At 34.0% G+C, this 22,594-nt stretch overlaps 2 protein-coding genes, 1 long non-coding RNA gene and 1 pseudogene across 3 annotated transcripts; all 4 read left to right on the forward strand.

Moving 5' to 3' along the window:
- The first annotated feature begins 2,560 nt into the window (after nucleotides 1-2,560).
- LOC115960500 (21 kDa protein-like) lies at nucleotides 2,561-3,420 on the forward strand. Its single transcript, XM_031079431.1, has one exon. It carries the CDS (start codon nucleotides 2,648-2,650, stop codon nucleotides 3,251-3,253), a length of 606 nt encoding a protein of 201 aa, XP_030935291.1. The 5' UTR covers nucleotides 2,561-2,647; the 3' UTR covers nucleotides 3,254-3,420.
- Nucleotides 3,421-8,346: 4,926 nt separating this feature from the next.
- On the forward strand, nucleotides 8,347-12,242 carry LOC115959582. Its single transcript, XR_004084930.1, has 3 exons — nucleotides 8,347-8,483; nucleotides 10,985-11,147; nucleotides 11,873-12,242. It is a non-coding gene; the product is annotated as an uncharacterized LOC115959582 (long non-coding RNA).
- Nucleotides 12,243-17,087: 4,845 nt separating this feature from the next.
- On the forward strand, nucleotides 17,088-18,092 carry LOC115960492 (21 kDa protein-like). The gene has a single exon (XM_031079424.1). The coding sequence runs from the start codon at nucleotides 17,160-17,162 to the stop codon at nucleotides 17,763-17,765; it is 606 nt and encodes a 201-aa protein (XP_030935284.1). The 5' UTR covers nucleotides 17,088-17,159; the 3' UTR covers nucleotides 17,766-18,092.
- Nucleotides 18,093-20,376: 2,284 nt separating this feature from the next.
- Nucleotides 20,377-22,159, forward strand: LOC115960920 (annotated as a pseudogene).
- The last annotated feature ends 435 nt before the right edge of the window (nucleotides 22,160-22,594 follow it).

A 22,594-nucleotide genomic window follows, 5' to 3' on the forward strand; every position in this document is an offset into this window, starting at 1 on the left:
AACTCTTCTTCTCCCTCTTTAATCGCTAGCCATGCATCGACGAGGACAGGTTGAGCTCCAATCTTGACAACCGACCGTAAGCCGTGCTCCACCAAACTCTCCAACGCACCTCTCCGCCGTTTTCCTCTCAACCCACAGTGAGTTTCTCCCTTATCTTCTCACTCCACCTCTCTGCCGTTTTCCTCTCAACCCACGGTGAGTTTCTCCCTCATCTTCTCACTCCACCTCACCATTGACCAGTCAAACACGTCCTCTACCTTTGCATGAACTCGATCCACCACCGCTATAGCTTGATCTAGAATGGTCTCACCATCCCTCTCTTTGATCGGTCTCACCCTCCTTCTCTTCTCCACGATGGTCTTCATCTTCTCATCTCACTTTTTCTCTCTAACCTGAACCAAACCCCCCACATATTTCTATGTTTGATATTCTTTTTCTTTGATTTCAGATTTTGTTGTTATTGTGGTGGTGTGAGTGGTGGTGTTTTGGTGGATTTTGGTGGTGACGAAGCAATGGGGGCGGTTTTTTTCCTCTTCTCAATCTGGATTTTGGGTGGTTGGTGGTGGGTTGTGCTTTTCCTTGGTGGTGGCAGTGGCTGGACCAAGTGGTGGTTGGGGGTTGACTTGTGTTTCCCTTTTCTGAAAATAGGTTTTTTACATGTAAGACCAAACACAAAGAATAATTATCCGGCATAATTTTCATAACAAAGTCAAACAACAGAACATGTTTTCCTTTTCTGTAAAATATTTTCCCCTGAAACGATTTTACACTCGGAAATGAATTTACATAGAGTCAAACACAGCCTTAGTTTTCTAGCTTGTTCTTCCTTAAATAAACAAATATATGACCCTGTTGGATTGTGGTTTTGAGTCTTCTAACAACCATGTGACAACATTGAATCCTCATCAAGATCGACAATCTTATAAAATGGTAAAACCATGTAAAAGCCTTAAGGAAACGTTGGCTAGACATGATGTCAATGAGTTGTTGTTGTTGCAACAGTAGATCAAGGTCGAAGTACTGCTTTGCCACTAAACTATAAGAGGTGAGAGTAAGTCAAGTCCTCATCCTTGATATGTTGGTTTGATCTCGTCATTGATCTCGTCAAGTCCTCAACTTTTATTTTAACATTGAATAACCAATTTCATCCAACTTATATGGCTGAACGCATCCACTACTCTTTAAGTCAAATTAATTCTATCAAATAGATTAAAATAATTTAACGCATCCAACCTAATGCCAATAATTTAACGATTCGTTGTAACTAGTATATGCAAGTAGATGATAAACCTAAGATAAAGAATCCAATGATCTGTCGTAACTAGTACGTATCTTATATGCCATCTTCTTGGAACGAGCCTCTCACAAGTCTATGAGTTTCATCCAATTATGATGTAAAAGGCCCACTCTATAAAGCAGGTGTAAGAGATATCTTCTGTACCCTCACCCCATTATGATAGAACAAAATCTGTTGTGCAGCCACATATTAAATTGAATTTTTAAAGTTTGGTCCCATTCTATCACAATTCACACGCATAAGTAGGGAATGAATACAATTCTGCGCCCCAATTCTTACGTCCGAGTGTACGAAGTTGCTGGCTATTGGGCAAGGGCTCTTATTTCTAGGCTTTAGGACCACCCGTGGACGTGCTATGACAGGTAATGACTTTAATTATCGTTTACTTTCGCATCCAGTATATTTAGTCATCATGTATTTATTTTGCCCACAACTAGTTATTACCATCTTAATTATATCATGTACGTTATTTTGATTTTTGAGAACATCAGTCTTCATCCTCTTAAATATTCGTTGGAGCAGGGACCACAAGAATTAAAATACGATCCCCAACCATCAAATTCTTGTTGAGATGTTTTTTTTTTTTTTTTAAAAGGTATAAATAATTAAAATTGACCCTCGGTCTTTGAACGGTTCTTTTAGATCAAAATTGACCCTCTTCCCTTTCTCAAAAAAAAAAAAAAAAAAAAATGACCCTGTTTTTAGCAAATTGAAAAAAAATTACTCCTATTATTTTTATTTGGACTAAAAAAAAAAAAATTGAAACCCTACTGGCCACAAATAAATATTCAATTTTTTTTTTTTTAATTATTGGATTTGGATCCCTCTAGAATCTTTTTTTTTTTTTTTTTAATTTTATTTTTTGTTATATGGTGTTAGCAATACACTCTTACGTGGATCAATTTACCATATCATTTTCAAAATTGTTTACCGTTGGATTTTATGGCCTCCTGATAGGAAGGAAAAAAAATTTTGTATGCATATTAATTTGGTTTTGTCAAAATAAAAGGATTAATCATTGGCTTGAATTAAATAAAACTCTAATTTTGTTTTATAAAATTGTTTCATAATTAATGACAACCACATTTATTTATATATATAATTAAATTAATAAAAATAGATAACTCCATCCTTATCTTACTTTTTTTTTTTTTTTTTTTGAGAAGAACCATCCTTTGTCTTACTATAGGTTAAAGTTACTTTCATGAGATATTTTTCTTTTTCTTTTTTGAATAGAGATATATTTTTCCTTTAATTCTTTAAATTGGTAAAGTCTCCATTCCCTACAATTAAAACTTCACTAGCTCTTAATCTAGAGAAAGAAGAGAGATCTCTCAAGAGAAGAGAGACATGGAAGGCTCATCTTTTAAAATTTTTGTTAACTCCCTTCTCATACTACTTGTCATTCTTTCCAACACAAAGCCAAGCTTAGCCTCTAGAGACCTTGCACCAAAACCCAACACCGATTTTATTAGAACATCTTGTAGTGCAACAATTTATCCAAGAATTTGCTTTAGCTCTCTCTTACGCCATGCAGATTCAATCCAGACAAGTCCTAAAGTTCTCACCGCCACGGCTCTCAACGTGACTCTTGCAGCGGCTAAATCAACCTCAGCCCTGTTCTTAAACCTCTCACAAAGCCATGGTTTGAAGCCAAGAGAAATAGGTGCCATGAAGGATTGCCTTGAAGTGTTGAGTGACTCGGTGTATGAGCTTCGAGAGTCTATAGCAGAGATGGGTAAACTCAAAGGCTCCGATTTTCAAGTTGTAATGAATGACATAGAAACTTGGGTTAGTGCTGCTTTGACGGATGAGGACACTTGCACAGATGGGTTTGAAGGGAAAGCCATGAACGGGAATGTGAAGAATGATGTAAGGAAATTTATCTTGAACATTGCACATATGACTAGCAATGCATTGGCTTTGATAAATAAATATGCTTCCCTTCATGTTTAATTAGCTAGCTACATATATCAATGAACACTTATACGGTAGATAGGAAATAAAGCAATTGTTTTATACTTTTATGTGGAATTGATCAAAGCTAGAGTGTTGCCAATTGGAGTTGAAATGTTATATAGAGCTGAGATTATATTTTAACTGTTTGTTTATTCTTGGTTTTACTCCTAGTTGGTGTTTCTAATCCTTATACATATTTCATCTGTATACAAATTGTTTTATGGGCCTTGGGCTCTTGATCCTAATAGTAATTTTCAAGAGAGAGGCTAAGTAAAGTTCATACCTTAATAAATTCAAACATATAAATACATTGAATTTAATTACTCTTTAAAAATGTAAAATTGTTTGTGATTATTAGTAAATAGTCTCAATACTCAATACCATTGTGTGTTTGAATTTAATTGAGAAATTTAATGTATTGCACTTAAGGAGCTTACTAATTTTGCCCTAATTTGTAGTACTTCAATTTTTTATTTTGTATGACCATTTTAGGGAAAAATTCTATGATACATTTGTGTTTTTTTTTTTTTTTTTAGGTATGGGACCCATTATTATCATATATAAGCATATAATTTCAAGCAATTTAATATTCAAATTTTTTTCACGAATGAAAATATAAAAAGCTAAGATTAAAATAATTTGAATCATATCCTAAAGATATTGTTAAAACCTTCTTCCATTTTTCTGTGTGTCAATAATATTTAGTATTCTAAAAAGAAAAAAAAAATAATTCCATAGTTCAATTGAAATAAACTTTACGGATGTGATGTATAACAGTTACAAAGCACTAATAAAGTAAAAATCCCATTAAAACTAAATGCGCCATTTACACTTTTAATGGGAAGACGGGACAAATCCTTTCACTATATGCTTGTCCTCTGCTCATGTTTTTTGATAGTTGTTTAAGCTTTAAAGTGAAAAAAAGTCACAGAGGGAACCTCATTAATTTAATTGGCGTGGGTTCCATTTAATTTAACTAGCAAAAATTTTTGTTATCAAATAAAAAAATTAGAGCTTATGAAATTCGCCTACACAAAAAATCGATCAATCTCTTAATCTAATGATAAGAGCAATTATCATAAAATAAACTTTAAAATTTATAAGTTGAAATTCTATCCTATTTATTTAAATTTTTTTTAAAAAAAATCCTTTCAAAAAAAATATAAAAAAAAAAAAAAAAAATCCAATTGATAGACCATATCCATACCCATACCCATAACAACCCGGTAGGTATGGATTGCGATGATATCGCTTTCGAAGTACGCGTCGACCTGCTCACTTGCAAATTGTCAAGGAGGCCAAGATTTTTTTGTTGATTTACTCAAAGTATGCTAAAGTAATTCAATCATAGATAGCCGACTAGGAGATACTTTTTGAAAAAGACATTTGCAAATAAGTGGACTGCACGGTGCTTTCGTCTGGAGGAGGTTGGACCTGTTAGGTCCAAAGTGGAAAATTAACCTACCCAAAGAATTCTCAAGCCCATATTTTTGGGCCCACCAAAGCTGGATCAATGAGGTCTCTTAACCTTAAGTACGTGTCAACAGATGCGAGGTAGTTGAGCTTTGTTAGGTACATAGGCCCTCTAAAATAGAGGAGGGTCTACCAAATGTCACTAAGTCTCCCTTATAACAATATTTATTAAACGTGTCTATAGAGTTTTGAAGGTGCTTCTTCGGAAATCACCCCCTTAGGCCTTAGCCAACGAAAGAGAACAATTGAAAAGCATAATTTTAGGGATAATTCCCGTCAAATCCCCCCACCCTATAATTACCACATCGCTAAGGTGTGCAATTTTTTGGTTGTTGTTACCCTAATTATACTAAGGTCTTCTTTCTAAGTAGCGTGTTGGTGTATTAGGCTATTAGCAAAAGCCCACATGTGTGCTTGGTCTTTTTAGAAGTCCTTGTTGTGGTTCTACTCTTCTTCAATCTTGATCCACCCACCTACATGAACCATCTCTCATCTATCATCTTTCCTTTCACTCAACCTAAATTAAAATAAAATATAAGAATTAGGTATTGATTACGAGTTAAAGAGTTTTATGGTTTAGCAGTATTACCCAACATTTATGTGGGGGTGAACCTAGATTTAAATCCACAGCCCCTACTTGCTAGAAGGGCAAAAAAAAAAACAAAAAAAACTAATTACTAGAATCAAAATTCTATTTTGCAAGACAATAATGATTCCAAATGTATATGATATCTGCGATGTTGGGTTCTTGAGTCTACTTTATCTTAGATTCTTTTTTTCTTTTTTTTTTAAAGTACAACCTTAGGACCCCTTTTATATTCAATCTCTGCTCCTAATTCATCCATACAAGTTATAACGCAAGCCTTTTAGCATCTATTATCTTGGCTCTGGAGAATCCCCTTTAAATTAAGCAATAACCAATTTTCATTGTAAGAATAATTTGTTAGGAAAAAAAGAAAAAAGCTAGCCTATTATACAATTATACAAGATAATAATATCAAAAAACCAATAGTGAAAAAGGAGAAGTTAGCAAAAAAGTTGGCAGGTTGGAAGGAAAAGCTTCTATCTAAAGCCGGTAAGGAAGTGCTGATAAAAGCTGTTGCGTAGGCCATTCCTACATATTCCATGAGTTGCTTCAAAATCCTTGATTCTCTATGTGATGAAATGACAAGCTTAATCAGGAACTTTTGGTGGGGTCGGTGTAAGGACGAGCGCAAAATGGCTTGGATTAGCTAGGATAAGTTGTGTGCCTCGAAGGCATGTGGGGGTATGGGGTGGAGGTTGCAGTCGGGTCGAGATTATCTAGTGTATAGAGTTTTCAAGGCCAGATAATTTCCTAATAGTGACTTTGTTCATGCTGGGATGGGGTGTAATCCTTCCTATGCTTGGAGGAGTATTATGGTTGCTCAAGATGTTGTAAAGAAAGGTATTAGATGGCAAGTGGGTAATGGATGCGGTATTCAGATTTGGAGAGATAAGTGGCTGCCTACTCTGTCCACTCACAAGGTTGTTTCCCCTCCTTCTGATTTACAACCTGAGGCCACAGTTGATGTACTTATAGATGCAGAGGCAGGGGCATGGAAAAAGGAGCTTGTCCAAAGACTCTTCCTTCCTCATGAAGCTGAGGTGATACAAGGAATCGCTTTGAGTTCCAAGCTTCCAGAGGATAGGCAGGTTTGGGCTCCAACAGCAAACGAAAGCTTCAGTGTGAGAAGTGCATACAAGATTGCTGTAGAGATGAGCTCGGGGTCTGATTCTTGGGCTATATTTGATGACAGCAATTCAAGGAAGTTTTGGAAGTATTTATGGCAGGTAAATGTCCTTCACAAAGTCCGCCATTTTACTTGGAGAGCCTGTAAAAACATCTTACCCACAAAGGATAATCTTGTGAAAAGGAAGGTCTTAATAGAGAGTTACTGTGATGAGTGCCAAGCAAATGTGGAGTCATCGAGTCACTTGTTTTGGGATTGTCCAAGGGCTCGAGAGATATGGTCCATGTCAAATCTTATCCCGGTGAGACATAATTTCCATTTCAATTCTTTTATGGATTTATTGTGGCATGTGGTTATGGTGGCTAAATGGGAAAAAGACTTGGTAGAAAGATTATCAGGATTTCATGGGTTATGTGGAATAATAGGAATGAGGTGAGGAATGGTAGGGTGAAGAAAAATGGGTAGTCAATAATCCATGGTGCTTTAGATTATTTGGGGGAGTACCAGTCCAGTCAAGCAGTCACCATTATGCAGAAAGCGAAGTGTCTTGCAACTTGGACTCCTCAACTGCCTAACTCTTATAAGATAAACGTGGATGGAGCTGTTTTTGCAGCACAAATCGGCTAGAGTGGGAATTCTGATTTGGGATGAAGGTGGCAAATTGGATGGGGCTTGCAACAAGAAGCTATTGGCTCCCCTTGGTGCTGTTAAGGCTGATAACGCCATGTGGGCGTTATCTCCTTATTACTATGTTTAATTTGTATAATTAAGCCATAATTTGCGTTAGTCCCTATTATTTATCTTTACATAATTTCTTGAATAAGATGTCATTCATTACATGTAATTTTCTACTTTTAGGAAATCATGTGAAAAAGATGAGTTTACAGGAGTCTGTGAGAGAATGGAGGCCAAACTAGAATTAATGAGGAGCTAAAGGACTATGCTTAAATGTCTAACGGGGTGCAGCTGGAGTGCTTGGGTCATCTACCATGTTTGGAAGCTTCAAATAAGGAAAAAAAATCAAAGAGGCAGAATCTGAAAAGGAAAAATCAGATTTGAGTACTGATCAGTATTTTGGACGTATCTCTCTCCTCAAAAATTCAATTGACACAAGACTAGATGGGTTGGAACCGTGACTTAAATATATACAACTTTCCAGTTTTGAGTTTTATGAAATTCATAATTTTTAAAGGCCGAAATTAACTCACAAGTTACTGCTGTAAATCTGGACGAAAATTAAAATAGTAAAAGTTTTATTTTCTTTGGACACTTTGGACGTTAGGGTTTTGAAGAGAAGCTATGTAGAATGAATTTTGGACAGAAAACCTTGTATTTTCCTTCCTCTAATGGCCGCTTAAACTCTTTGCTAGGGTTAGGGGTTATGTTTCTTCTATACGATATGAATATTCAATATGATTCTTTCTAAAATTTTAGACAATAACATATTTGATTGTTCAATTAGATTTCTTTTTATGTATTATTTCTTTCATGCTTTCAATAAGTTCAATCATGTTTTTTTTATTGTTTAGATGAATTTCTAATAGTTTCAAATAGAAATCAGGTTTTAAAGTGAATGGATTTTTCTGAAAACTATTCTAACTACATTATTAATCTAGATTATCATGCGTTCTTAAATTGTCTCAGTTCAACTGAATCATAAGTTTTTAATTGTATAAGAACAATCATTTATGAAATATATATTTTCTTAGATCACAAAGAATTTCATATTGATATAGGGAAATACCTCGATGCCTTGATATTTACATTATTGATTTAAATCAATTATTATTATTATTATTCTTGTTAACAATCACCAAGAAAAAGTACTTTTCTTCTTCACCCAAATTGTTATTTAATTATATTATCTTTGAATTTATCCTACTCCTTGTGGTTCGACCTCAATACTCCGAGAATTATATTGCTACGATCTCTTGTACTTAGGAGTGAGCAAGCAATTTTGGCGCCGTTGCCAAGGAGCCGCTACGTGTTCAGAGGCAATTTTTTTTTGGAGCAAAGCTTAGCTGGTGGAAATTCTTCTATTGGTAACTTTGTTCCATTTTTTTCCTTATTTTGTTTTTATTTTTCTGTTTGTTTTTATTTTATTTTATTTGATTATGGATTCATTGTTGCATGAGCATTTGGGTTAGAAATGAGAGAAGTAGATTAGAAAATTTTGAAACTTACTTTGGTAATCTTTTTGACACACCTTCACCTTCTTCATCAATCATGGGTGATGAAACACATAATAATCATGAGCAAAATAGAAGAACTATGAATGAATTGTTGCATCCCACACAAAATTCTGTTCCTTCATGCATCATGTTTCCAGCTAATGCATCACATGTAGAACTGAAATAAGGTTTATTAGCAATACTTCCTGACTTCAGGGGTCAAGAAAATGAAAATCTCTATGTCCATGTTAGAGCTTTTGAAGAGGTAATTAGTAGTTTCTATGCACAAAATGTTATTGAGACTGCTAAGTTACATTTCTTTCCTTTTTCTCTTAAGGATAAGGCAAGAAGTTGGCTTTACACCTTGAAACCTAGGTCTATAGGTTATTGGGGGGAGATGGCTCAAGAGTTTTTTAAGAAACATTTCCCTCCCCACAAAGTCTAGCAAGTAAAAAGAAGGATGGCTAGTTTTGTCCAAGGAGAGAATGAGACCTTATATCAACCTTGGGAAAGGTACAAAGATCTTTTCAATTTCTGCCCAACTTATGGGTATGAAGATTGGAGGTTGGTTAGCTATTTTTATGAAGGACTTACACCTAGGAACCGACAGTTTTTTCAACTCTCATGCGAAGGGGACTTTTTACAAAAAAAAAAAAAAAAAAAAAAAAAAAAAAAAAAAAAAAAAAAAAAAAAAAAAAAAAAAAAAAAAAAACCTGAAGATGCAATGAATTATCTTGATGAGATAGCTAAAAACTCTAACACATGGACTGGACCTAGCCCTATGGACTCCACTGATAGGACTAGAACTAACACTACCACTTCTAGTGGAAGTGTTTTCAAGTTGAGGGAAGATGATAACACGAGTGCAAAAATCAGCATGTTAACTAAAGAAATAGAGGCACTCAAAATGAAAGGAAGTAAGAGTGTTAGTGCTACCTTTTGAGAGGACCTAATGGAGGTGTGTAAAATCTGTCATGAGATAAACCATGCTACAAATGAATGTGCATCAGTTTCACCATTCTTGAATGTGCCAGAAGAACAAGTACATGCATTTAATTCATACTAGCCAAATAATTCTTCATATTCTAACAATTATAACCCAAATATGCGAAACCATCTGTATTTGAGTTATAAGAGTGACAATGTGTTGAATCCTCCTGCTCCAAGGAATTTTAATTCACCACATGCAACATCATCATCATCATCTAGACCTTCCTTGGAGGATGCACTTAGTACTTTCGTTCAAAGGCAAAGTGAGCAAAATCAAAAGTTTGAATCCATGCTCACTAGGCTAGATGAAGAGGTAAGAGAGACCAATAGACATATAACTAGGCTTACAAATTCATTGAGTGGGACAGAGAGAGGGAAGCTTCCTTCCCAAACTCAACCCAATCCCATCAATCAAAATCTAAAAATTAGCTCTAAGGATTAATATGAGGAAGTAAAAGCTATGACTATTTTGAGGAGTGGTAAAGAGATTGATAAAAGTTCTCCTCTAGTAACTAAGAAATCTAAGGAGACCCTAGTTGAAAAAGAGAATGATGAAACTAAGTCACTTGGGCTTGATGACATTGAACAATGCCCAATCCCTTCACCATTTCCACAAGCCTTAAAATTACCTAAGAAATTGGACGCCACATCTGAGATATTAGAGCATTTGCATCAAGTCAAGATAAATTTGCCATTATTGCATGTTATCAAGCAAGTGCTTGCATATGCCAAGGTAATTAAGGACCTATGTACCATAAAGAGAAAGCATTATGTGAAGAAGACTACATTCCTAACAGAACAGGTAAGTGCAGTTATCCAACATAAGACCCCACCAAAGTCTAAGGATCCAGGTTGTCCTATGATCTCTTGTATTATTGGAGATTACATCATGGAGCATGCATTGCTTGATCTTGGGGCAAGTGTTAATTTAATCCCTTTCAGTGTATATCAAAAACTTGGACTTGGTGAGTTAAAACCTACTTCAATAACTTTACAGTTGGCTAATCGCTCTATAAGGGAGCCGAGGGGGATTGTTGAGGATGTGTTGGTGAAAATTGAATAATTTTATTATCCTGTTGATTTTATTGTTCTAGATTACCAACTTGTTTTACATCCTAGTGTTCATACTCCTATTATTTTAGGTAGACATTTTCTTGCCACAGCTAATGCTTTAATTAATTGCAAGAATGGAAGGATGCAACTCACATGAGGATGATGACTATGCTTATGTGAACCTCATTGGGGCAGTGGTACAAGAAGAGTTTAATAAGAATTGTTTTTCTGGTCCTCTTGAAACTCTTCTTAATAATTCTATTGGTTCTTATGATTTAGAATGTGATATTCATGTATCTAAAAATTTTTCTTTGTTGGATTCCTCACAGGTTTTGGAAGAACAACAAATGATGGCAATTAATGAAGGATGGAAGCCTTGCTTTGAGGAGCTACTAAAGAATGAAAAAAAGCTTGTGCATTCAAGTGAATAGGCATTACAGCTGGAGCTTAAGCCACTACCTGGTGGTCTTAAATATGCATATTTGGGCCCAGGTAAGCTAAAACCTAGGTGGGATGGCCCTTTCATTGTAAGGGAAGTGTTTAACCATGAAGTTGTAGTAGTTGAGGACCCTAGGGATGATAGGATTTTGAAAGTAAATAGACAAAGATTAAAATCATTCTTAGGGAGAGTTATACTAGAGGAGGAGACTATGTCACTGGAGATCCCTACCTATTGAGATGCTACGTGAACTCTGAAAGAGCTTTATGAAATTGTACCATATTTGTTTTAGTTTTCTTTTCTTTCTGTTTTTTTTTTTTTTTTTTTTTTTTTTTTTGCCTTTTGTTTTTTGTTTTTTGTTTTATTATTATTATTATCTATATATATATATAAAAACCGAAGCTTTTGAAGCTCCCACAAATTTCCACGTCAGCACAATATTAAAAAAAAAACATAAATGAAAAAAAATAAATAAATAAGCAAAGAAAAACCTTTCCTAAAACCCGATAAAAACCTAAGTATAAAAAAACATAAACGCAAAAAAAGCTCTGCCGTTCCTCTCTGTTCTCTTTTTCTCTACCTTCTCTTTCCCCAAAACCCAACACTGAAAATCAATCCTGCCTAGAAGCCATCCCCACACTGTCAGGTCTGAGATAGAAAGAAGGCATCACCAACCATATGGCTCCGATATGCCTCTTTATCTCTCTCTCTCTCTCTTTGTGGGTAGCTCTGTTAATGGTTTTAAAAAGTGAGATTGTTTGGCTTTTTGTATGTACAGAGGGATCAGAAAGATGAAGGATTCGCTGCCTTCGCAAGTTCTGAATGAGAAGCTACCATGGTTTTTGCAAAAGTGTGCGCAGACCTTCGATTCCGATCGCCGTTACAAAAACGACTTACGGTACCTCCGCGTTTAGTTACGGTTGGTATTTTACTAATCCATCGCTTTTTTTTTTTTTCGTTTCCTTCTTGATGATTTCGATTCTGGGTCGTTAGGTTTCTTAGAAGTTGTTTGGTTCCTGTGGAAATGAAGGGGAAAGATGTGAAAATCAAATTTGGATGCGCTTTAGATTTTTTTTGGTTATCCAAATGTTGAGAATTTATTCATTTATTTTAGTGTGTAGATGGGTTTTTGTGGATGGTCTGAGAGCGTTTTTTTTTTTTTTTTTTTTTTTTTTTTTTTTTTTTTTTTTTTTTTTTTTTTACATTTTCTTATTGTTGATTTTGATGCTGGGTTATTCGGTTTTTGTTCAATTTCATAGCCTTTATATGATGGGGATATAATGTCTGTGAACTTGGCTGAGGATATAATGTCTGTGAACTTTATAAGTGATTTTTGTTATGATAAGTAGAAAAGTTAGAATTATTCATTTATTTTAGTGTGTAGATGGGTTTTTGTGGATGGTCTGAGAGCATTTTTTTTTTTTTTTTTTTTTTTTACATTTCCTTATTGTTGATTTTGATGCTGGGTTATTCGGTTTTTGTTCAATTTCATAGCCTTTATATGATGAGGATATAATGTTTGTGAACTTGGTTGAGGATATAATGTCTGTGAACTTTATAAGTGATTTTTGTTATGATAAGTAGAAAAGTTGGAAGCACTACTCTGATTTGATTTTTGTTAAAATGATGTTATACCCTTTTTTTTTATAGTTTCAATAAAATGTTAATCTATTACGTCCGTTACACGATGATTGTTTTTTATCATTAGACCTAAACTTTAAAAGAATAAAAGAAAGATTATATTTAATAGACCAAAAAGACAGATTAAATTTATTTTCTAATAGTTTTCCCGTGCATCGCACGGGTTAGCAACTAGTTATTATTATTATTATTATTGTGAGCTAACATTTGCAGGTGTGAAAGAAATTTCAAAAAAAAAAAAAAAAAAATTAAATGCTTAAGGTAAATTTTTCCTTTTATACTTGAATTTATTTTGGCTTTGATACATTGAGGACAATGCAGTATTTTAGTTGGGGGGAGAGGTCTACACATTTTGCTGCACCCTGCATAATTTTTTTTTCTTTCTTTTTGGTTGCAACTTTTCAACTCTTAAAAAAAAAAAAAAAAAAAAAAAGCCTTGAATTTGAATGCAGAAGAGTTATAAGCTTTATTTTTATATCATATGACAGAATGAATAATGTTGAGTTGGTTATACTATTTGTTACATTAAGGCCTTTTCATGAAAAGCACAATTGGAAACTTTTGAGACAATAGCCAGGTTAGTGGACGGTAGGATGTTGGATATGCATGGATCATGAACAAACTAGATATAAGCTAAAACTCAATCTTACACATCTTTCATGTATTTCAGAAAGGTTATATGGTTGAGTAAAGGTTATTTTGATTCAAGTTGGTTGTTATTGCTATGAGTTGGGTTTGGTTTGAATTTTTTGCATTTGATTCATATACCTCCTATTTCAAAGAGAGCAGTTTGCCTTTACCTAGCCATAAGATTATACTACCACTGAGCTTAAAGTCCTACTTGATCCTAAACGTGCATGGCTGGTATGTGTTTAGAATAAAAACTAGGGATGAGAATGGTATTAACCTCATGTTTCTAGGAATTCAACATCCTTTCCAAGAGATCTTTTTCCATTGGATGGACTATGCACACACACACACACTCTCCAAAAGTGAAGCTAGTGAAAACTCTTTAATATGATAAATAGTATCCCAACTCAAAAATTGAAAGTTCATTTGTATGATATAATGATAAAGAAGACTAACATTTGCTGCAGGAATTTTCAGGAAACCTTTGACTTTTGTGGGTAGAGTCACTGTAAACCCTCACAAGAGTAAACTCGTCCACTAGGGGTGACCTAGCAGTTCAAAGAATTGCTGCACATGGGAAGTACAATCGTGTAGCCTACAAAAGTGGCTTGTATTTTAGTTTTTTAGTTTTTTTATTTTCCCACTTTCAATAGACATGGGTGCTTTGTAGATTACTAGGGACTAGCAAGATTTTAAGTTGGGGGGTGTGATAACACCTTAAAATGTATACTTGTTATATATTTATGTGGACATTATCTCTTTATTACTATGCTTAATTTGTATAATTAAGCCATGATTTGCATTAGTCCATATTATTTATCTTTACATAATTTCTTGAATAAGATGTCATTCATTGCATGTAATTTTCTACTTTTAGGAAATCATGTGAAAAAGATGAGTTTACAAGAGTTTGTGAGAGAATGGAGGCCAAACTAGAATTAAAGAAGAGCTAAAGGACCATGCTTAAATGTCTAAGGGGGTGCAGCTGGAGTGCTTGAGTCGTCTACCATGTTTGGAAGTTTCAAATAAGGAAAGAAATCAAAGAGGTAGAATCTAAAAAGGAAAAATCAGATTTGAGTACTGATCAATATTTTGGGCGTATCTCTCTCCTAAAAAATTCAATTGACACAAGGTCAGATGGGTTGGAACTATGACTTAAATATCTACAACTTTCTAGTTTTGAGTTTTACGAAATTCATAATTTTTAAAGGCCAAAATTAACTCACAAATTACTGCTGTAAATCTGGACGAAAATTAAAATAGTAAAAGTTTTATTTTCTTTGAACACTTTGGACGTTAGGGTTTTGAAGAGAGGCTATGTAGAACGAATTTTAGACAGAAAATTTCTCTAATGGCCGCTTAAACTCTTTGCTAGGACTAAGGGTTATGTTTCTTCTATACAGTATGAATATTCAATGTGATTCTTTCTAAAATTTTAAACGATAACATATTTGATTGTTCAATTAGATTTCTTTTGATGTATTAGTTCTTCCATGCTTTCAATAAATTCAATCATGTTTTTCTTATTGTTTAGATGAATTTCTAATAGTTTCAAATAGAAATTAGGTTTTAAAGTGAATGGGTTTTTCTGAAAACTATTATAACTGCATTATTAATCTAGGTTATCATGCGTTCTTGAATTCTCTCATGAACACCCTCACTTGCCATTTTTTTTAATACCTAGCAAAAAAAAATTATAAAAAATTAGTTTAAATTAATATGTTTAGTGACCTTCTTGACTTAAAAAAAAATGTATGTACATACTTACAAAAAAAAAATATTATATACTATATTAACTTATTTTGACCGTCCTATTAAAAATGTTAAACAACATGACTTGAGGATCACAAAAATTTGAATTCAACAAAAATAATAGTAATGCTATATTCACAATATTTTCACAATAAATCTTATGTAGTAAATTGTTATTAATTCTAATTTGGGCTCAATATTGACATGTTTTACCCACCAATAACTTCTGTTATAAAATTGTTGTGGTCACTTTATTATTCTCATATCAGCATTTTCAATTTCCATTTTATCTCTTACTAGTCCTTTTTTTTTTCTTTGCTAGTACAAAAAATTGTAATATTTCATGTATTTGCGTTTTTTTTTTTTTTTTTTTGATAATATTGATTTATTCAAGTTATTTTTTTATTAAATTTTATATAATTTAAGTTTCTTAGTAACCACTTAAAAAAAAATTCTTAAAACCGCTATTGATGACCAAGAGTCAAGGGTCCAGTTTTTTCAGCCATTTGCAATATATAATGTCAATTTCATGAGTTAAAGGTTCGTCCAAATTAAATATTTCACAACTTAATAAAAGCCAACCGTAGTCGCATATGGATGACTGCATGTGCAAAGTTGGCATAGAATCTAGGCTCTCTCTCTCTCTCTCTCTCTCTCTCTCTCTCTCTCTCTCTCTCTATATATATATATATATATATATATTAGGATTATCTTAATTTGTCTTTGAAATGATTCAAATGAAGATGATTTATTTCATAGTGAAGATTTAATTTTTCGTAAAATTAAAAAATATGCGTAATTTCACGTTATTTAAAATTATTAGGTAGTAATAAACTTTAAAATATATCTCAATGCTTTTACTTAAAAGTATTTGATTTTAATTTATTAATTGGAAGATATATGCATCTTTTTAGGTAGCATGTCATGTGTGTTACTCTGACTCTGAGGACATATGTGGCACAATTTTGGGGCCCTATACAATATACATCATAATATGATTAAAAAGTTCTAGCTCTTCTTCGCCTATCGAAAGAAGGAAAAAAAAAAAGGGCAAAAAAAAAATTCTTTAGCGGATTCCCTCAAACGTCCATGCATCCAGCCGTTGAAAGGTATATCTACACAAAGGTTTTCTCCTACAAAAAAAAAAAAAAAAAAAAAATACACAAAGGTTTTCCTTCTGCCATCCCATGTGGAAAAGTATTTACTCTAGTTGGAGCGCATAACAAGTACCATTATCCGATAAGTATCCATATTAGGTACCTCTAACATACGCCTGCATGCGTGTTCCATCTTTCTTTCTTTATTTCTTTTTTTTTCTTTTTTTTCTTTTTTGGTGAAAAAAGTGTGAATATGTTCAAGGTATGCTGGATATATATTGTCGTAACTTAGCCCTCGTGATAGTAAGAGTCCAAGAGTCTGTTTGATTGGAAAGATGGAAAAGTTTAATTTTCTCTCATTTGTGTTTGGTTGGAAGGATGAAAAAGTAGAATGATGAAAAAATTATTTGTTTGGTTGAGAAGAAAAATAAAATGATAAAAAATGAAATCGGTATAAATTTACAATTATATCCTCATTAAATAAATAAATAAATAAAAAAATAACACATTTTTTTATCAAAAAAATTTATGTATTTGCAAGTGGATGAAGAAAAAAAAAAAAAAAAAAAGCAACTGGACGTAGAAAAAAAAAAAAAAAAAGCAACCCAACGTGGATGAACTGGGCATTTTCGTCAGCCCAGTTCATCCTCTCCCCTCCTCCCAGTTTTCTCCCCATTTTGGGGAGAAAACCTTTTGGTACCCGGACCCCACCTCAATTTTTTTCTCTCCTTTACGAAGCCAATCTGAGAAAATTGAGAACCCACTTGTAATTTGCCCAATTGAGATATTTGGGACAAATAAATAGGTATTAATCTTGGGCTCCTCCGCAAATGATGTGGGTCCTTGTAGTTTGTATATATTGGTAACCCTTCTCCCCTACATGCATCCATTACCCCTACAAATTTCTTGCCTCCACACTTGAGAGAGAGAGAGAGAGAGAGAGAGATGGAGAGCTTATCTTCCAAACAATTCTTTGCATCTCTTTTCATATTGCTTGCCATTAGTTCCTACATAAACTCAAGCTTAGCTCCTACACCTACACCTAACAAGGTTAGCACTGAGTTCATTAAAACATCTTGTAACTCAACAACCTACAAAAAGCTTTGCTTTACCTCTCTCTCAACCTATGCAAATTTAATCCAAACAAGCCCTGAGCTTCTTGCCATGACAGCCATCAATGTAACTTTATCATCAGCTAAATCAACCTCTACCATGATGGTAAATCTCTCTAAAAGCCAGGGGATTAGTCCTAAAGTGGTTGCGGCAATGAAGGACTGTGTGGAGGAGCTTAGTGATTCAGTCTACGAGCTGAAAAAGTCTATAGGTGAGATGAAAAACAATAAGGGCTCTAACTTTCAGCTTATGATAAATGACATTCAAACTTGGGTTAGTGCTGCTTTGACTGATGAGACTACGTGCTCTGATGGGTTTCAAGGAAAAGCCATGAATGGGAACGTGAAGACCCTTGTGAGGGCTGGGATTGTGAATGTTGCGCATTTGACCAGCAATGCCTTGGCTTTGATTAATCGATATGCCTCTCTTTATGGTTAATTAGCTTACTTTTAAGTGAGATTAATTATACCATATTAATTTTGTATAAGAAAATAAGAAAAAGAAAAACACAAAAATGTAGATGCCTATGTAATATCATATTTGGTGTGGTACCCATGTATGTGGTAGTAGTTGTGTAATATTATATTTGGTGTGGTACCCATGTATGTGGTAGTAGTTGATGCATGGTGTAAGTTGTGATTTGTGATGCCACATAGAGAATCCATGTGGCTATTAAGGATTGAGCTACGAGCTTGACATTATTGGTGTTAGCAAGTTGTAAAGTGTAACTGTTGCTATTGTAAAATGCAAAATTTACGTTCTCTAGATTCCTTTGTACAATTGGAAGCATGATTGATACAGAAAAGAGAGAAAAAGAAAACTTCTTGATTAATTGCTTTTCTCAATCATCATGGTGGGGCTGAAACTTTTGATGCCATTGAAAAATAAAAGAGTTTTTTTTTCCCTTTAAGTTTTGTGAGATAAAGTTTGTGCAAGCAAATATTATTGAATGAAATTGCTACTTTAATCTAACTTGATACCTATAGAGCAAGTGCTACAAAAGACAATAAAAATAAAAAGAAGAGGAAGAAGAAAGAAATGAAAAAGACCGGTGTGTTTCTAGAGTGACAAACTAACCAACCTCGAACGTAGAGTCCTGTATAATTATCAAAATTGTTCACAAGCATGGAAGAATCTTTTCTTCCATCATTCAAGTGAAATAACCTTATGTGATGCATACAGAGATATATGTTTTTGTTCTACTGTATGCAATAATTGCATTTTTACGTAGAGAAATAGTTCTTCTGTATGTATGTGTGTGTTGTCTGCGCATGTTCTCATTGTGCATGTGACTTTTGGCAATTGCGTAAGCTCTAAACTAAAAAAAGCAGAGCCGCAGAGATTGGGAATCTAATCCAATTGGTAGATGAAATGCATAATAACAACTCGAAATAGATTACAATGATATCGCTTTAGGACTACACATCGGATTGCAACTGTCTAGGAGGCCAAGATTTTTTGTTTATTAGCTAAAGCATCAAACATGTGATTCAATCATGCATAGATAGACGACTAAAGAGAACCTCTTTTGAAATGGACATATTTGTAAGTACGTGGACTACACACTGACCCTAAATGGAGGAGATTCTAACTAGAGGAGGTCATACCTAAACAGGTTTAGAGTGGCATATCAAATTGTCAATTATTCACACAATCCTCAATTTCAGGACATGGCCCCTTCTCGAGTCTACCAAGGCCAGATCAATGAAGTCTCTCGATTTCGGGTACGTGTCAGTCCGAGATTCAATGGAGGCTTCTACAGCTCATAGTGGCTGCTTGGCGGCTGAGTCTTTGTCGGTCATCGAGAGAGATCATATGGAAGGATAAAGCTATATTTATATTCGTGGTAGAGATGGGGGCTGTGTACGTAAGGGTTGGGTCTATTGCTCTGTGCATTGGACCCAAGCCACTTCATGGGTGTTTGTCTTTTTAAATCTTTCCGATCTAAATTTTCTTATGGATCGTACCTAATATTCAATTTTTTATTTTTTTTATGTATTTTTTTTTATCTACTAAAAAAATATAGCCTATTATATATAGCAATAATATTAATATTAATATCAAAACCTATAGTGAAGATTCTCAAAAAATAAATATAAAATCCAATAGTGGCACTTGGAAAAAAAAAAAAAAAACAATTTCATGTTTAAATTGAAGGAGATGGAGATGGAAAGAAAAGAGGATAGGAGAACAAAAAGGAAGGGAGGTCAGATCTTTTTTGAATAGTGAGCATTATGACCAAGAGTCAATATTGCTCTAGTTTTGCAGCCATTTCTAATGTCAATCTCATGAATTAAAGCTTCATCCAAATTAAATAATTATCAATTATAGATGAGCTAGCCACATTCGCATATGGATGATTGCACGTGTAAAAAACAATTATGGGAAGCAATTGCAAAGTTTTTTTATTATTATTATTTTTTTAGAGACAAGCACGTGCAAAGTTGGTTCAACAACTTAGCCGTCAAATGGTCCTATCTCCTATCTGTGTATTACGATTATCTTAATTTGTGTTTGAGCTGGAGAGGGATTATTTCAATGAATATTTATTTAGTTTTTAATGCATTAAAAAAATATAAATAATGCCACATTATTTAAAATTAATCTTTATTAATAGGCTTCAAAATATCACAATGCATTTATTTTGAAACAGCCTTTGTGTTCTTTGGGTTTTATTGTGAGATTTTCAATGGAAAATATTAAAGATACTATAAGTTTACTGCATAAAGTTTATAAATTGATATGACAATAAATATAATTGATCTGGTTCAACCATCTTATAAATGAATATTTGAATTATCTCTTTATGATAAGTGACACAATAGTTTATAAGTTTAATATAATAAAACTTGTAGTACTTGTAGCACTACTCACTTTCTATAAGTATATCTATAAACATGTAGCACAATTTTGGGGCCCTATACATCATAATAATATGATTTAAAACCTTTAGCTTCTTGTGAGATTTTTTTTTTTTTCTTTAAAAAAGAGAGAAAATCTTCAACATTGTGTTCCTAACTACCAAAAGAAAAATATCTGCTGCAGGTCCCAAGTATATCCATGAAAGAATGCAGTTTGATGATCCAGCAGTTGTAAGGTATATTAAAACCAAGACTTTTCTTTTGTCATCCCACTTGGAAAGGTAAATTTACTCAAGTTAGGGGGCGAAAATCGCCCACTACCACTGTTTCCTGAAAAATTTAGCAATATATCACTGTTTTGAAAATATGTAGGGATTTACCACCTTTTTAAAATTCAAGTGTGAAACTCGAGTTTGCCTTGTAACTCGAATTCCAAACACTGGAGTTCTTTGAAAAAATAACCTTCAAATTTGCCGGAAAATTTTTGATAGAACTTGAAATCCAAAAAATTTTTAGTTGAACTCGAGTTCCATGGGAAACTTGATTTTCTTAAAGTCGAGTATCCAAAAAGTGGTAAATCCCTACATATTTTCAAAACAATAATAAATTGCTAAATTTTTCGTAAACAATGGTAATGGGCCATTTTGGCCCAAGTTGGGGAGCACAACAATTCCTTCAAACCCGGTTTTAAGTATTGCTGTATGGGTTCCTTTCACAGTGCTATTTAGATCGCAATTGGCCAAATTGGAGACGTTTGATAGTAATCAATGTATGAAACAAAAAATCCATCAAAGTGTTGAGGACTACTCAAGGAAATTGTAGTGTAAACTCATAAAATAGAAGCTATTTTGGCCAACGAAAGTAACATAGTTTTGCACATGCATGTTTCCCTTATTAAGCCAAGTTGAGCAAATTTAGAAACCACTTGTGACTTGCCCAACTGAGATATTTTGGGATAAATAGGTATCTTTCTTGGGTTTATCTAGCAAATGATGTGGGTCCTTCTAGTTTGTATATATTTGTAATCCTTCACCCCCTACATGCATATCCAACACCTCTAGTACCATAATAGAAAGAGAGATGGAAGGCTTTTCTTCTAAGCGTTTCTTTGCATCCATTCTCATATTACTTGCCATTAGTTCCTACATAAACTCGAGCTTAGCTGCTACACCTAACAAGCCAAGCACTGAGTTCATTAGAACATCTTGTAGCTCAACAACCTAACCAAAACTTTGCTTTACCTCTCTCTCAACCTATACAAACTTAATCCAAACAAGCCCTCAACTTCTTGCAAGCACAGCCCTCAATGTGACTCTTTCATCAGCGAAATCAACCTCTACCATGATGGTGAATATCTCAAAAAGCCAGGGAATGAGTCCTAAAGTTGTTGCTGCTATGAAGGACTGTGTGGAGGAGCTTAGTGATTCGGTGTACGAGCCTATAAGAGAGATGAAAAATGTTAAGGGCTCTAACTTTCACCTAATGATAAGTGATATACAGACTTGGGTTAGTGCTGCTTTGACGGATGAGACTACCTGCACTGATGGGTTTCAAGGGAAAGCCATGAATGGGAACGTGAAGACCCTTGTGAGGGGTAGGATTGTGAACGTTGCACAATTGACTAGCAATGCCTTGGCTTTGATTAATCGATATGCCTCTCTTCATGGTTAAGTAGCTTACCTTAAGTGTGATTATATCATTTTATTTTTGCATAATATAGACCCAAAAAAACAAAAAAACCAAAGGACTCAATGCCTAAGCAATATCATATTTGGTGTTGTACCCCCGTATGAAATTGGTTGATGTATAGTGTAAGTTGTGATCTGTGGAGCTAAGAGCTTGAGATTATTTGTGTTAGCAAGTTGCATTAAAATAGTGACTAGTAAGTTCTTCTCTGCTTAATATCTGTGAACAAGTTGCAAATTGCAACTTTTGCTATTGTAAAATGCAAAATTCCAGTAACGGAGATTCCTTTGTACAATTGATCATATATTTTTCAATTGGATTCATAATTGATGAATATCTGTGGGGGAGAGTAAAAGAGACAGAGAGGACAGGAAGAGCAGACATTTCACATGCTCTGCCCAAGAATATGCAAGTGGGGATCTTTTAGCCAAAATAAAAAAGTGGGGATCTTTGGTATTTTATATTTCTTCAATGAAACCATGTGAAATTATCCAAAGTGCTTCACATTTATATTCTTTTCCTATCGATTTTTCATTTGATAAGTCCACTCATCTTGACTTGTGCCAAAGCCAAACTGTTTAATTCCCTACCTGGTCTTTCCATCTTTTTTACAATAAGTTAAGGCAAATATTGGTTGTGGCTCTCTTAAAGCAATACTAATGTACTTTCATTTCTATTTACCACTTAAGTTTATAGCCTGCAAAGATAATGCTAATTGTT

This window comes from Quercus lobata, chromosome 9 (genome assembly GCF_001633185.2).
Source record: "Quercus lobata isolate SW786 chromosome 9, ValleyOak3.0 Primary Assembly, whole genome shotgun sequence".
NCBI lineage: Eukaryota > Viridiplantae > Streptophyta > Magnoliopsida > Fagales > Fagaceae > Quercus > Quercus lobata.

What these genes read in the sequence shown, in the direction of transcription:
- LOC115960500 (XM_031079431.1), top strand. Translation starts at nt 2,648, where the DNA reads ATGGAAGGCTCATCTTTTAAAATTTTTGTTAACTCCCTTCTCATACTA.
- LOC115960492 (XM_031079424.1), top strand. Translation starts at nt 17,160, where the DNA reads ATGGAGAGCTTATCTTCCAAACAATTCTTTGCATCTCTTTTCATATTG.